The 15941-nt window shown below is 40.2% G+C and overlaps 2 protein-coding genes across 3 annotated transcripts in view; both read right to left on the bottom strand.

Annotated features, from left to right (window-relative positions):
- Window positions 1–89: 89 nt before the first annotated feature.
- LOC134822366 (mucin-2-like) overlaps window positions 90–15941 on the bottom strand; it is a 100782-nt gene continuing 84930 nt past the window's right edge. For both annotated transcript variants that reach the window (XM_063833397.1, XM_063833396.1), the window contains exons 4-7: window positions 2739–2852; window positions 2374–2471; window positions 1472–2104; window positions 90–1312 (exon numbers count right to left, since the gene is read on the bottom strand). In XM_063833397.1, coding sequence (XP_063689467.1) covers window positions 968–1312; window positions 1472–2104; window positions 2374–2471; window positions 2739–2852 — 1190 coding nt within the window. In that variant the 3' untranslated portion in view covers window positions 90–967. The remainder of the gene's footprint in view (window positions 1313–1471; window positions 2105–2373; window positions 2472–2738; window positions 2853–15941) is intronic.
- On the bottom strand, window positions 6786–14909 carry LOC134822183 (uncharacterized). The gene is made up of 5 exons (XM_063833095.1): window positions 14532–14909; window positions 14144–14339; window positions 8510–12883; window positions 7919–8024; window positions 6786–6819 (listed from the first exon to the last, which is right to left on the bottom strand). Exons 1-5 carry the CDS (start codon window positions 14907–14909, stop codon window positions 6786–6788), a joined length of 5088 nt encoding a protein of 1695 aa, XP_063689165.1.

The following is a 15941-nucleotide window of genomic DNA, read 5'->3' as shown; positions in this document are numbered from 1 at the left end:
GTATCAGGAGCTCTTGTAAAAGGAAAATTTCATTTCGTAAAACTAACTAATAAACTTTTTTGAAAACACATTAAATTAAGATAAAATAACTCGATAAAACTTGAACAGGTAAAACTGAAATTGATTCAATCGATAAACGAAACGATTTTCTATAAAAAATTCTAAAATACAAGTCGTTAAATCTTGTATTCTTAAGCTATCAAACACGGTTATTAAGAATTGTAAACTATCTTAGTTCCAATTATACCCGTACTTCCATTATCGCGCTATTTCCACATCATATGGCAAAGAAACTTGATAAATCCCCATGTTATGAGCTCAAGAAAAGCAGTTTCGTATTATTTAGATTAATTCAAAATTCAAAACAGCCAATCGTTGTTTGTTTCCTCCCGAAAAGTCAAAATACTCCGAATGCGAACTTAATTCATTTGTATTATTAATTATACCATGGTAGTATAAATTATTGATTCACGATGTCAATCCTTCGCATCTCGCCGATCTACAGATCGTGGTTGCGAGAAGATGCGCGGCGCGGCAATATAAATTAACATTAACACCGGGTAATACCGACCGTTCTTTCAGGCAATGAATTATCACCAGAGCATTTTTTTCTGATTTCGATACATCATTGCATCATTACTCGCCACCATATTCAACAGTCATTCAACTTTTAAATATTAGTAAACAAGTTATTAGTGCGGTATTCATCAAACAGTCAAGTTTAAGATTGTTCTGTACAGTAGAGTCTAGTCACCAGACGGTGTTTAGTATTCCACCGCGGTAGTTCCCCATTGTCTCCGGAAAATATAGCAGGAGATACTTCTTTAAAATAAAGATTCATGAAAAACATCACGAATACTTTAGCCCTAGCCGTTAAATTACTATAGCAACAGTAACCGTATTATACCTATAGTAACTAGAAGTAACTATATAGTAACTATAAGTATCTATATAGTAACTATAGTAACTAAAAGTAACTATGTAGTTCGCTTTGCATAAACTGGTCACCCGATTGATCAGTAAACTGTTGTTGAGGTGAAGGAGCCATGAGTTGGGAAGTGAGTGACTGGCGGGAGGTGATATCATCACGTGACGTCATGGTATGATGCGTGTCTAGAGGGCTAGCAGTTGAAGCCTGAGAGTAGAGCTGGTCCGAGGAGCGTGCAGGAGAAGGTGCCGGGGAAGTGCCGTGTTGGGTTGCCGGGGCCATGTTGTGCAAGTTCTGACCTCCGGGTGAGTGCTGGCTAGCTGTTATCATGCTGGAGGGAGGGGCCATGCTCTGGGGAGTTGCTGTGAAGAGAGGAGAGGCCACCTGAATATAGTCTTAATTATTTCTTTCTAATATCATTATTATTATCAAGCTTCATCAGTCAATACAAATGGACAAAATGCAAATGTCAATCAAAAATTGAATAATCTCAGTAAATGACGTCACACCACGTGTCATGACGTCATAGCATAATGAACTCACCTGATGTTGAGAGGAAGGAGAAGACAGCATGACTTGCTGTGAAGGAGGTGTCATCGTGAGAGCTTGTTGGGAGGGAGGAGTCATGGTCAGTTCTTGTTGGGAGGGTGTGGGTGGGTAGGGTTGCTGGGGCAGAGTGGGAGTCACTGACTTCGGTGGCATTGGACTGGTTACCAGAACCTTCTGTTCGAAACTAGGTCCCTGACTAGGATCGGAGAACTGTTGGTTCTGAGAGGGCGGGTATTCAGCAGGCTGAGGAGATGGAGAGGGGTACTGAGTAGTGGGAGTAGTGGGCCCGTACTGAGTACTTTGGGTGGGAGTAGTTGGCCCGTACTGAGTTATTTGGTTGGGAGTAGTGGGCCCGTACTGAGTACTTTGGTTAGGAGTAGTGGGCCCGTACTGAGTACTTTGGTTTGGAGTAGTGGGCCCGTACTGAGTACTTTGGTTGGGAGTAGTTGGCCCGTACTGAGTACTTTGGTTGGGTGTAGTGGGGTATTGTTGGGTACTCTGACTGGGAGTTGGAGGGTATTGTTGAGGGCCCTGGTTTGGAGCAGAAGGATACTGGGTAGAGGTGGTGGGATAATGTAGTGGAGAGGTGAGGAATGGTTTGGGGCTCTGCAACATCTTCTCAGGACCCTGGGAGTGATCAGGATGGTAAAACTTTTATCTTATTGATAATATTTATTGTCACGAATTATCGAGCAACTATAACTATATTAGCCTTGTATCGTCTTGATAAAATCTTCGATTTTAATCTAAATATTAAAGTTCCATTAATTTAAATAAGTACCCCCCCCCCAAGTACCACTACCAGGTGGTAGGTTTAATGCAATTTAATAATCTATTATTTTCTGTTGTTTGATATTTAAACTGATGGACCACCAGTAGACCTGGCAACGCCTCACCTGACCCAGAAGTAAAGTAGCCATTTCTGAGCGAATCGTGTTCCTGACCATAGCCTCTATTTGAGGCATCATGTTATTCATAGAGGTCTGCACTGCTTCTGAAAAAAACAATGTAATTATTTAAAATATTAATTATATATTACAGTTCAATGTATCCTTACAAATACGATGTACTCAATACAAAGATAATTATCCGGATATAACACAAAGATAATTGTGCTGGCAATTTACAAATTGTTATTCAGCTGACGACGAAAATTCAAAACTTTCTGATAGCGTTGCTAATAAATCTCTAATTGATAGTTGCTAATAAATCTCTAATTGACAGTTGCTAATAAAACTCTAATTGATAGTTGCTAATAAACCTCTAATTGATAGTTTCATTTCGTCGCTCAAGTTGTCGGTTCTGGCCCCGGTACCATAAAAACCGTTATCTGAGGTTTTACAATCTTTAGCCATTCCTCCCACACTTCTTTTCCCTAAAAATAAAGAAAATGTCAATAATAACATAAATAATGAACATACACCAAAAATACTTATCTTTTCTAATGGCTACATTCAAGTGAGTTAATCGTTCATATAACTCAAAGCGGCTGACATTTACTGCACAGAATAGTGTAGGACATTAAGATACGCCGCCTCAGCCACTGGCCACCTCAGCCACATGCCACAACCCCTAATAGGGTGCCGACCCTTCCCTAGTGGCCCCATGATAGATTTCGTAAATATCTGCATTTCCCAGCCGTTGGGGGGGGGGGGGGGGGGGGGGGGGGGACTTGACTTGCGAATTGTGTGTGCATAATCTTATACAAATCCTACTACGCCCTTTACTGCCCATCATAACCATCCTTTCACTTTACCTATCATTCATAAACATCCTTTTACTTTTTATGCTTCACAAAAAATAGTAGATGTACATTTTTAATTTTGCCTTTTGGCCATTACTATTAAACAAAAGCCTATTTTGTCCTAGAAATTATCATAATATCTTGATTTCAAACACGTGACACGACTCACGACCCGTCACAACTTCACAAAGTTACCACCGCGGTAGTTTCAGTTTTACACCTTTTAACTTGAATGTTGATTCTAGAGGTCTACCACACAACTGATACGACTTTTTAAACTGTAATATTGGAGTGTTTGGAAATTGGATTGCATAATTTCAGTACAGAATGTCAGTCAGAATAACTAATTGATAAATCACATATTATATAATTGCGAGAGTGCGCGCCGCGCAGTCATTTTCACAATTGTATAGAAGCGCCTTCCGTAAAGCACTGTAGTATCTTTGCGTCTTTGACGACATGTCACGAACGCAGGTATGATCTGGTATAAGTCTATATTAGAGTCGACAACACTTTATATAACACCTCGCCGTTAAAAACGTACAGAATAAGAAGATATATAAAACCGCACTGGTATTAATAGGTGTATAGTGTATACTGATAACTGAGGTAGGAAGAATCATTTAGATTAGTAATGGTGCTAGGTGCATCATAATAATTATTGTGACAAATTCATTATTATTTATTTATAAATACACAATCTTGGGAGTGAAAATGACGATTAGTCAAAAAGATGGCAACTTCCGGCTGGAAGAGTTTAAGAAGAGGTGTATTTTTAATTCGTTAAGTATCAAGTATCGATAATTATTTCTGAGAATTATCAGAAGTCTGAAGTTATTCTTGGAAATGAAGGAAAATAAAAAGAAATATAACGATCATCACGATATAAAAATAAAAATGTAAAAATAGTGTGATAATGTGATGCCATACATTTTCCTTTTACGTTACTTCTAGTTAGTTACTAACTAATCTGTATATTCTATCAGTTACTGTTTCAAAAGAATGATATTTAACATTACTACATTACAAGTTAATAACGTAAAGACGTTACTTAAGCTAAGAATGCGTTATAGAATTCTTTGAAGTTTCGATAAAGCACATGTACGATACTACATGCAGCGGGACAGGATAACTGAGATTTTAACCATTTCCAAGAAAATAAAGATCATTGTCATGATTAACCAGAAACTCATGATGTGAAAAGTGATTCCGTGGGCTAGTAGTAAATATTATGTAATATTCAGCTAAGTGCTATGTAATATTCTAGCATTGATAAGAACGGTGACCGATAATCAGGTACTCTGTATCTCTACAGTGTATTTATATTCTGGTTCTTATCAAATTGTCAGGCTTATAACAAAATGTGAAACAGAAACCTCATCCATATCATATTTCATTATTACAGTGCAAACCAAAACCCGAATATTTACTCTCAAATTTACTGGGCCCGTGTCACAGCTGCAGTTAGTGGGCCCGTGTCAGTGCCAGTGCCCTCTAATCTGATCCCAACCCTAACCCAATCCCTAACTAAATGATATGCTGAAACCCTAACCTCAATGAGAACTTATACCAGCTTCCTTATACGGCCATATCTGATATCACGCGATCGAGACAGTTTTTCGCCGATATCTTGCCAGGGGAGCATTTTAACCCTATGTCATGTGGGGTGATTCGGAATCAGCGTTCGAAAATACATCGATTCATGTGGGTTTCAACTGTCGGGGGGCACTTTTATAACAAGAATTGCGCCCGTTTGTTCGACTGTTGGCGGACGCTAGATTTCCATCCACTTGTACCAAATGTCAAAATTTTATCATACCTCGGCCTTCAATTAATTGTTTTGTTTCTGGTGTCACGTGAATTGGCTAAAGTTAATTGACTAACTGTATGGTTACAGAAACCCAAATAAAAGACAATCACAATGAAAGTATGATGTATGAAGTAGAGTTGACCGGACCAGCTTGATATAATTGTTAATTAGCTCAAGTTAGGAGTTGCCGCTAGTTTACTGATGTCTGTCGATGTTAGGGGATCAAAATATCTGTGCATCGAAGAAAATATGAATAAATAAAGTGAATGTTGTCCAGTCACAGCGCGCGTGGAGGTAATTTAATTAATTTTACGGATAAGCCGCGCGGCTGTATTCTGAAATATCGCGTGTAGATTTGAATGTTGTCCCTCCGCAAACGTTAAGATCAAAGTTGCCATAACAACGCGCAACTCTGTGCCAGAGAAAATTAATACACGATATAATCTAGGTTGCGGTGAAATAGAAATGGATAAATAAGGTAGAGAACATATTATTATCATGTTGTGCTTAGAACTGGTCCCTCTCTTCCACTTTCAAATTAGTGGTTATACAAGGTTGAATAATGTTTTATAGTCATACTTCAATGATACCAATTATTGGAATTCAAATCTCACTGTTCAGTATGTTAATTAGTTCAGTATGAATTATGATGAAGTGTTAATAACATTGTCTTGCTAGGTTAGTGTAAAGTAGAAGATTAAAGATCTACAAATTTTGTAGATCTGTGAAGAAGGAAGTAATATCACTCAATCAGCAGCCGATGGTGTGCGTTATGTCTCCAATTGGTGCTGACAAAATTGTGTTCACAGCTGCTCTGAAATCAGTTGATTATTCAATTAGTTGGTCATGTGATCGACAGATTATGTCACTAATGTAGGTTCAAAAAGGTATATTATATTACTTCGGAATCATAGGGTGACAGTCTTGTCGAGTAATGTTGAATTTACGAACCATTTCATGAATTGTGATGTGATAAAGTTAACTGTCAAGGAGGGCTGATTCGAGGACGGCATTTGTTTCTATAAGTGAGCCTTTGGCATGCAAGGAACTGTCGACAGTTGTGAATGTGAAAACTGGAAAAGAGCAAGTAACTGATCTGAAAAGGAAATAAGTTGTGATTGTGCCGTGCGTAATATTACAGATACATTAAATCAGAAGTGTTGAAGCAATCCGGAATGAAAACTGGAGAAAACTTAGCATAATGCACATAATAATTGTATTATTATATGAAAAAGTATAAAAACACCTTCCCTTTTATGTAGATGTGGAGAATGAGGCGAGGTAATTAGCCTGAGAACAGTTGATGATGAGGTACAATAACCACACGAAGTTAACCACTCTTCTCAGTTTCCGTTAGCACGTGACAATCCCACGGGTAAATTGCTCGGACGAACCTCTTTGCTAACATATGATAATGCATCCAATCTTATCTGATAACTGAGGTTTTACAGGGGTTTAAAGATATATTATGAGATAATAACGTGACATATGTATGTGACATTTTGAAAAGTATAACTTTAAGGTAACAATTTCGATTGAACAATATTTCGATTGAAGAACTACTATAAAGTTGGAGTACAAGTGAAATGAAAAAGGAGTATGTGCGTGACATTTAAGGATTTAATGCTATTAGTAATTAATATTGAAAGTATAATTGTGATAAATTAAATGTAAATTAAAGTAGATATAAGATAATGTTGAGTAAATTGTAGAATAATAGTAAATGTAATGTTATAATTGTTGTAGCCTGTGTCTTAAACTTCAGTGTCCTGTTGCACGTCTAACTTCCTGAAAAACGAATAATGTTAGGAGAAACTATGGTGCAATGCAATATTACTGTGTACTAATTTTTTTGGCAATTTGAACCGTAACGGTGAATAAGTAATTGAAACTGATTAGTATTATGAATGTGAAGCATTATTGTAAGCGACAAAAAAGGCGAGGGCTTTAAAATAGCGGCAATATTACCTGTGTAATCAGAACCTCGAGTGTAAGAATGTAAGGCTGACTACACTGTTCACACCGCAAGAAGTCACGATACAACAGCACTGGTATGGTGTTGTGAAAGTTCTAGGATAGGTATGGGGTGAGTGGTGTTCGTGATTGTTAGAAATTATTGGTGATAGTAAATGAGAGCTAGAGTGTAAGATTACTCATAAGTGCAAGGGCTAACATTCACAATGCCGAGGGTGAAATTACAATTCATGAGATGGGGAGTGCGCAGAGCCAATTTCTAAAATCACAGTATACCAATGAACGCCATGACCATCGTCAGTATTAACTATAAATAAGGTTGGGGGAAGGACCTGTGCGTTAGACTTAAACTTATCCCAAAGGTGTATGATGCGGGCTTTGAACGTAGACTTACTATGGGGAGGTTCTACATTGGAAAGATAATCATTTCTATGTATAAATAATAAATTATGAAAATGGAGCGAGTAAATAGGAATAAGATCAAGGCAATTAGTTTCTGATAGGAATACGGGACTTGTGCCGGAAATGTTAAGAGCATGATTACCTAGTGCACATATGTCTGTCTCAAAATCCGAGGCTCCCCAATAGTTACAGTCGAACAGTGATGCGTTAAACCATGACTGGCCTGTCGAAAGGAAGGACTTCAGTTTAGAAATGACTCTAGAGGCGATGTAACCACAACTGGAATTAACCTGGATATTAGCAAAGGAGGCATTGACTGAGAATCCCAAAGATTGTAATAAAGTTGCAGTTTCTGCCGATTGAGGATGACCCAAAAAATCAATGACATGTGCCCTGCCAACAGTTTCAGAGATAACTTGTGGATAACTGATAGGAATTTGGATAACCGGATTGTTGACCACATCTGCACTGCATGAAGGAGAAGGAGACTTTGTTGTTTTGAGATGTTTACTTAGAAGTGGACTTGCTGGAACTTGAGGAGAGTTTGGTAAAGGACGTTTGAGACCAGTAGTAGACTGTGGAGACATCATAGAGAGCGGAGAATATAATGAGGTAGCCTTGAAATGTTTCTTCGTAAGATCCGCTAATGGAGAAAAAGGAATGTGGCGTTTTAATACAGCAGGCGAGGTGATGATGGTCTTGTGCGGAGAAGATGAAACATTACATGGTTTACTGCAGGGAAGAGTGATGGGATCAGATGGTATGGGACTCATTATTAAAAATTCTTCACAAGTAGCTGCAGGAACATTATTACCTTGGAGGACAACACAAAATTTAGGAACATCACGTAGTCGAGCATACTCATCTACAACTTTCTTAGATGTGCGAATTTGCCTGGGGTCAAAAGATATGAAGTGCAGACCAAGGAGAGATGTCAACCTAGAGATAGCAGTGTATGCCATGCCTGACTGCCATGAGTGACCTTTTGATGCTCCAGCGAGGAATACATATGCTTTGTTCAAAGTCAAACCCTGAACTTTGTGAACAGTGCAGGCCCAAGAGAGAACCAATGGAATTTGATAGCGTTTAAGCCATGTTTTACTATTCTTTTTGGAGATAAATTCCTTTTCCACGGGCTTTATTGGAACAGTGCCTGCCTTAGTGCAATTGTTAGCGCAGAAATTGTCACAATGATGTTTTATGGTTCTGCCGACGTTAACATCATCGAACATAACATTAACGTGCCGAATGTCTCTAGCACTGCATGAACCGTCCTTGACAGATTTGCCGTTTTGGAGTTGGAAACTGTGGACAGTCCCAGTCACACCGTTTACAACTTTGTCAGGGGTGTCGATATTAACACGCACCATGACCCTAGCTCCTGGACCAATATTTAATGAAGTTGGTAACCCAGCAGTTTTGTTCACATCATCAGTCGTGTAATCTTGGGGTTTCTTGTTCATTTTGTCGTAAACTTTGTCGCCAAAATTAGAAGATTTGTTGAAAACTTCATTAGAGAATCTGTCTTGAGCAACAACGTTAACTATTGAAGAGGTTTTGCTCAATTCTTGAATGCACTCCTGATTGTGACTGTTGCACTGCCTATTGGTTGGATAAATGACCATTGAGTCCATGATTTCAGCAGGTTTAGGCTGCTTTTCCACAACCCTTGAACTCAGTAACTCAATATCCTCTGGGGTGTGCTCTCCTACCCTAAGCCTGTGACAGAGTTCCGTGAACTGACTGTCACCCTTTGCTCTAACTATGTCCGTTAGCTCAGAAAATGTAATTGAATCCTTCCAAATGTTAGGCCCAAGAGCAGCGATACCTTTAGTCTCAAACACCATAGTTTGTTGAACCGCAGGAATCTGATGAAGGTCACCACTGAAGATAACGTTGATTCCCCCAAAGATTGTGGTTTCAGGAGGAACCCCAAATATTTCATTCAACCGTGAATTGATCTGGTTGAGGTTTGTGTTACCCACCATGGACACTTCATCTATAATGATATACCTTACATGCTGAAAGAATCTCCTCATTTGCATCTTCTTTTTTGGATTAAGTGGTTTAGGTTGGATTCTTCCGCCCTCTTGACAATCTAACTGAAGGAGTTGGTGAACAGTTTGACCGTCAATGAGAGCTGCAGCAACACCAGTGCTAGCTGCAACAGCAACCCTAGGTTTAATGATACTGTCTGGGAACTTGCGTGAGATACAGGAGCGCATACATTTTATGAGAAAACTTTTACCTACTCCGCCAGCACCACTAACAAAATGAAGAAGCTGATTGACCTTGTGACCCTGTGCAACACGGGAAGAGTGATGATCTACAATGTTGAAGAGTTCGCGCTGTTTATCATTGAGGCTGGTGACCATTTGCTGGTACTGTTCGTCAGAGACAATGGGCTCCTTATAAGTGACGTTGAACACAGACTTCTCTTCCTCCTTCGATATATCAATACCTTCAAAGGGATGATTGAAAAGATGCCTACCATCAAGAACTTCCCTTTTATTTTCATCAAGAAGTGAATCTTTGATCTCTTGTCTTATTTCAGCTTCCATTTTTTGCAGAGTGTCGTCGTCAAATTGTTCAAACTTTTTGATGTTGGGTTTCATGGCATCAACATTCTCAGCAAATGACTCTTGATAAGTGGCAAAGGAGCCAATAAGATCAGCTTCCTTTCTCCACGGAAAGTACAAACACAGTTTCGAATAGTAATACTTTTCAGGCTCCTTTGTGCGAGACTTTTTGTTACTTCTGATAACTTGAGGCGAGTCTCGCCTTATCATCTGGCCAAGATTAGATTTAAGAGTAATTACTTTGTGTCTGTTTTTAGAAGTTACGTTTCTGTCTAACCGAACGTATAAGGAAGCAAATTCAGCCCAGCAGATCGACTCTAAATCATCAGGACGATTGAGATATTTGTCAAGAAGCGAGTTATGGAACACATCTTCTGAATCATCTGGCAGCTGTTGTAGGGTAGAACGAGGTTTGACAATGCCATGTCTATCCCCTGGCATGTCAGAAGGAATGAAAAGAACCGAAGGTTTGAAATGGGAGAGACTCAACTGGGGCAGACATCGAAAAATAGCTTCTTGGACGGAGACGGACCTAGAATTTAAAAAAGTATTACCAAGCTGTCTAAGGGCTTCTTTAGAGTTCTTATTGCTCGGCTGATCAATATTTTTAATAACATCTTTCAAGGCGTCACAAACCTCTTTTTCATTTTTGGTGGCATACGAAATAACGTAATTAACAACATCCCACGGACTCATACAAATTTGAACATCCATGTTCCCTTGTATAGCAAGGAGTAGAAGACGATTGTATGTATTTACATTTTCGCTGCCAGGTTTACGTTTGTAGATGACATCTCTAGATCGCAGTTTAGGAGCCTCAACTTTGGGTTCACTGTCAGCAGACTTTTGGTTGTTTTTTGACTTTTTTGTCATCATTTTCTTGATTTCCTTAAAGACAATTTTTGTAACCTCAGAAAGTGTTTTGGGAAATCCGAAACGGCATATGTCTTTACCACCTTTCTGACATGTTTTTGTATGGGAGTGCAGCTGAAGCTTGATAAGTTTGTGAACCTCGGGATCTTCTTCAAGGGTTGGATAATGAGTTGTAACATACTTATCAATAAATTCTATTACTTCCTCGATGGGACTCTCACCTGGTATAGGGGCACCTACTACTTTGAGAAGCATGTGAAGGTGAGGGGATCCACGGCCCCCAAACTCATTTCTACCAAAATGAGCCAAAGCCTCCCCCATGACACCCTGATCCTCAATCAGATAAGATAGAATTTTGCGGACGTAGCGGTCGAACATGCGCACAGCAATGACAGGGTCCATTTTAATTAGCTCGTGCTTCCTAAACCAGCTTATGTCACTTAATAATTCATCCGTAGGTTCCTGACCCATTAATTTCAGAATAGCCGGAACTGAGTAGACCAAGTCGTTAAAGGAGAATGTTAAGAACCAAGTAAAATTACCTAGCTGATTCACCATAGCTATACCATCGTTCTTGATCTTCTGTAAGTAAGCTGGAGTACCCTTCATATTTTTCATAAATTTATAAGCATCAATGTTACTTTGAAGCTGATCCATGTTGCACTGGTAAGATCTGAGGAGCCCTGCGGTAATGATTTGACCGTCCATAGTTCTAGAACCTTTGCGCATGTGAGTAGCAATGCAACTAAGTAGCTGATCACGTTCAATCCAGTTCTGCATGTAAAATATATACTCGGGGTTTTGAGCGTACTTTCTATGCTTAGAGTATAATTTGCTTTCAGCGTAATCTTTTAAGGAGAGTTTAGGGAGAAGTTTTTTCTTAATGAGATCATTTCTTTTGCTGCAGTTGAAGTGACCCTTACCGAGAGGAAATAGATCAGGAAATGACAAGGCTTCGTAGTCGGCATTACCAAGGAAAGGAACAGGTTTACTACCCTGGCCAGGTGCAAAGTCCATGAAAGGTATTTTACCGTCATCAATGTTCTCAGCTGGATCAGATTTTTGGATGCAAGACTCAAAAGGCATATCACAGTACGTACCCTCGTTAGTGACATTTGATAAAATAAGATCTAATATTGACATAGAAACAACAACAGGGTCATCATTCATGTACGAGTCAAAGAACTGCTTATCACCATCGTAATTTTGTTTAATGAAATCATGGGAAAGTACAACATTCTTATAAAAAGGATTGTTTTTCTTAAGCCATACTAATAATGTTATACATTTATCAGGATTAACAACATCAGACATTACAACAGACTTGTACTCAACCTTACGTTTTATACGGACAGCTAAAATACCAGACTCAGAAAGTTTACGAGGGAGCTGCATGCAATTTCTGTCAGGTTGGATGGGGACATTAACAACAGGGCCTTTAATACAACTTTGACCACCAGCAGGAAGGGATAAAATTTTCATAAATGGAATGATTTGGGATACTAAGCGGCATTCGGTGGGGTTTGGCTGAAGGGAGGATGGGAGATCGCCTGATGCCAGGAACATTTCGTTTACATCTATAGGGGAGAACTTGCCACGCTTTAAATAACTATTGCAACGTTTACAAATCCATTTATTATCTGCTTTAGTAACCGAAGGAATATTAAGCTTAAACTTAAGAGTATCCTTTGCCTTAACAACACCTTCACGGAAGAAAAGCTTGTGACATTTAATGCACGCATATTCTGGGTACTCTCGCATTTTAGCACGGAAAGTCTTCACAATGTTGTCAGTCTTTGGATCAAATGAGAGTTTTGGAGGTGATTTAGAGTGATGCTCAAGGGGCACTGGAGAAGCCTTTGAAGCATTGGGTGGCACCTCGAGGTGGTCCTCAACAGAAAAGTTATGCAGGCTTGACGATTCTATGTCGGGTGACTGGCAGGCAGATGGTTCAGATGAAGCAGTAAAATGTTGATTTGGTGAGACGCTTTGGAGATGAGAAAAGGGGCAGTTGTCCATAAAACCTGGGCAGAAGGTGCATTTATTAGCGCAGTTAAGTTCAATTGCAGCTAATAATTTGGAGCCATGAGGAAAACGAACAAAGTCCCAATCCAAAGTTGAAATAGGCCTCTGTGGTACCTCGGGTTGATCCTCCACAAAAAAGTTATGCAGGCTAGAATATTCCATGGGGGGTGATTGGCAGGCTGATCGTTCCGATGAAGTAGTAAAATGTTGATTTAGGGAGACACTTTGGAGATGAGAAAAGGGGCAGTTGTCCATAAAACCTGGGCAGAAGGTGCATTTATTAGCGCAGTTAAGTTCAATTGCAGCTAATAATTTGGAGCCATGAGGAAAACGAACAAAGTCCCAATCCAAAGTAGAAATAAGCCTCGTTGATACTGGAGATTTATGCGAATCAGTTTCTGATTTCTGAGCTGTGTATTTTGGAGGTGTTTGGCATGAAAAGGTATTAGAAGATGAAGGTGAACCTAAACAGGATTTAGCAGCAAACTTTATATCAATATTAGTCTCAGTAGGTACCTGTGCCCGATAAGATGACGGTGAGTGATGCGGTGGAGTAGAGTGTAGTTTTGGTAGAGATTGAGAAGAAGTTCCGTATCCATTTAAAGGAGATGTAACTTTATTATTTCTATTAACAGTAACTGTATGAAATGAAATGTCGTGGGGTGAGTAAGCAGTTTTAATCGATGAAGCTGGAGACCGTGAATGATTGTGATTAAAAAGTGCAGAGTAGGTTGGTGGAGTTTTGTAACCGCTCATATTGGTTAGGCTATGTTGACGAAGGAGAACAGGAGAGCACATTTTCTGAGATGTACTATTTCTAGCTTTATTGAGAGAAATACGAGTGCGTCGCTTTTCTTTCGCAATTTTCTTTTGTTCATCTGTCATTGCTGCGCGCCTGGTCTTTTCCTTTAAACGTTTTTGCTCTTTTTTTGCATTGCGTTCAGGGGTTGTCATAGATGCCATAGTTGACGACTTTCGAGATCTTTCAGTTTGTTGGAGTATTGTGAGCTCAGTGGTGGGCATAGTTGCCCGAGCTTGAGACATTTGGGATCGTTGTTTTTGTTGAAGTTGTGTGAGCTCTGTGGTGGGCATAGTTGCTCGCTTTTGAGACATTCGAGATCGTTCATTTTGTTGGAGTTTTGTGAGCTCAGTGGTGGTCATAGTTGCTCGCTTTTGAGACTTTCGATGACAATCATACTGAAGATGTTGTGAACGCTGTGGGCTTGTCATAAAAGCACGATGCTGCCGCATTCGATTACGAGCAGAATATCGATCTTTCTCTTTTTGAAGCTCTTTATCAGCCATATTAGAAAGAGTGTCATATTTCTTAGAGGAATCCGTTTCCTTTTTCTTGTTAACAGTTGAAGCATAAGAGTCATTTTCGGTAGATGGGGTCAAAAGCGTGGAACTTTCTACATAGTTACCATTGTGACAGTCATAATATGGTCTATACTCCTGTGATTCGTGCAATTCAGTGTCATCAATGAAATTGTCCATATCATGTGGCGAAGCTGTACAATTATGGGAGTTGTCAGACTCTTGGGATACATGACCTTCTTCATCTTGAGCTTCATTGTCGATGAAAGGATTGTTATTTCGACCTCCACCATACATTAGCGACCGAGATTGTATAGTGGTGTTACTAACGTTGTAGGAAATAGATGGTGCATATACAGAAGATGATGAGGACACCCCGGCCCCTTCAGTCATATCAGGGGTGCAGGGTTCCACAGGATGAGGAAGAGATGAGGACACCCCGGCCCCATCAGTCATATCAGGGGTGCAGGGTTCCGAAGGATGAGGAAGAGATGATGACACCCCGGCCCCTTCATTCATATCAGGGGTGCAGGGTTCCACAGGATGAGGAAGAGATGATGACACCCCGGCCCCTTCAGTCATATCAGGGGTGCAGGGTTCCACAGGATGAGGAAGAGATGATGACACCCCGGCCCCTTCAGTCATATCAGGGGTGCAGGGTTCCACAGGATGAGGAAGAGATGATGACACCCCGGCCCCTTCAGTCATATCAGGGGTGCAGGGAAGCAGTGGCAGACGGTGACAGCCGGTAAGTCTTATAAAAGGTGCAGGGATCCGAAGAAAAAATGGCAGATGACAAAGCTCAGTAGAAATAGAGTTGTGGCTCACACTAGGGACAATAGGTGTTTGAAGAATGGTGGATGATGATGACAAATGTATCCGGTTATTATGATCAGATGAGGACACCCCGTCAGTCTTATGGAGGGTGGTGGGCATTAAAGAAACAGAGCCGGATGAGGACACCCCTTCAGTCTTATCGAGGGTGGTTGGCTTCGATGAAACAGGGCCGGATGACGACACCCCTTCAGTCTTATCGAGGGTGGTGGGCATTAAAGAAACAGAGCCGGATGAGGACACCCCTTCAGTCTGATCGAGGGTTTTGGGCTTTAATGAAACAGGGTCGGATGACGACACCCCTTCAGTCTTATCGAGGGTGGTGGGCATTAAAGAAACAGAGCCGGATGAGGACACCCCTTCAGTCTGATGGAGGGTTTTGGGCTTTAATGAAACAGGGCCGGATGACGACACCCCTTCAGTCTGATGGAGGGTTTTGGGCTTTAATGAAACAGGGTCGGATGACGACATCCCTTCAATAGATCTCGGCTTAAGCGTTCTGAAAGTAAGACTGAAACGGTAGCCTTTGCATACACCAGAGGTACTTCCGTTAGCTATACGATGGAAGTACGCTAACTGTGACTCAGGATCCATAACAAACAAAGAATTAGACAGAAGCTGCTGACTGAAGGAAGGGCGGTTCCTTTTACACGTGGCAAAGTCCATGTACCGTGTAGCACCAATTGATAGAGTCGCTATTTTGGCAGATTTGTCCAAGTGCCGTTCATCGTCCTTATGATATGGTAAGATGGTAGAGGAGTCTTTATAAAAGTTGACCAATATGCTGTTAAAGTTAGCTGACAATGTAACATTAACAATGGACAAAATATTTTGTAGTATAGGCTCTGAGTGAATGGGGATAGGATTTAGATGTTTAGTAGCCCTGTTGTAAACATATCTATCTTT

The sequence above is a fragment of the Bolinopsis microptera genome, chromosome 10 (assembly GCF_026151205.1).
Source record: "Bolinopsis microptera isolate Bmic1 chromosome 10, MBARI_Bmic_1.0, whole genome shotgun sequence".
In the NCBI taxonomy this organism is placed as follows: Eukaryota; Metazoa; Ctenophora; class Tentaculata; order Lobata; family Bolinopsidae; genus Bolinopsis; species Bolinopsis microptera.
This window is presented reverse-complemented; position numbering and strand designations above follow the sequence as displayed.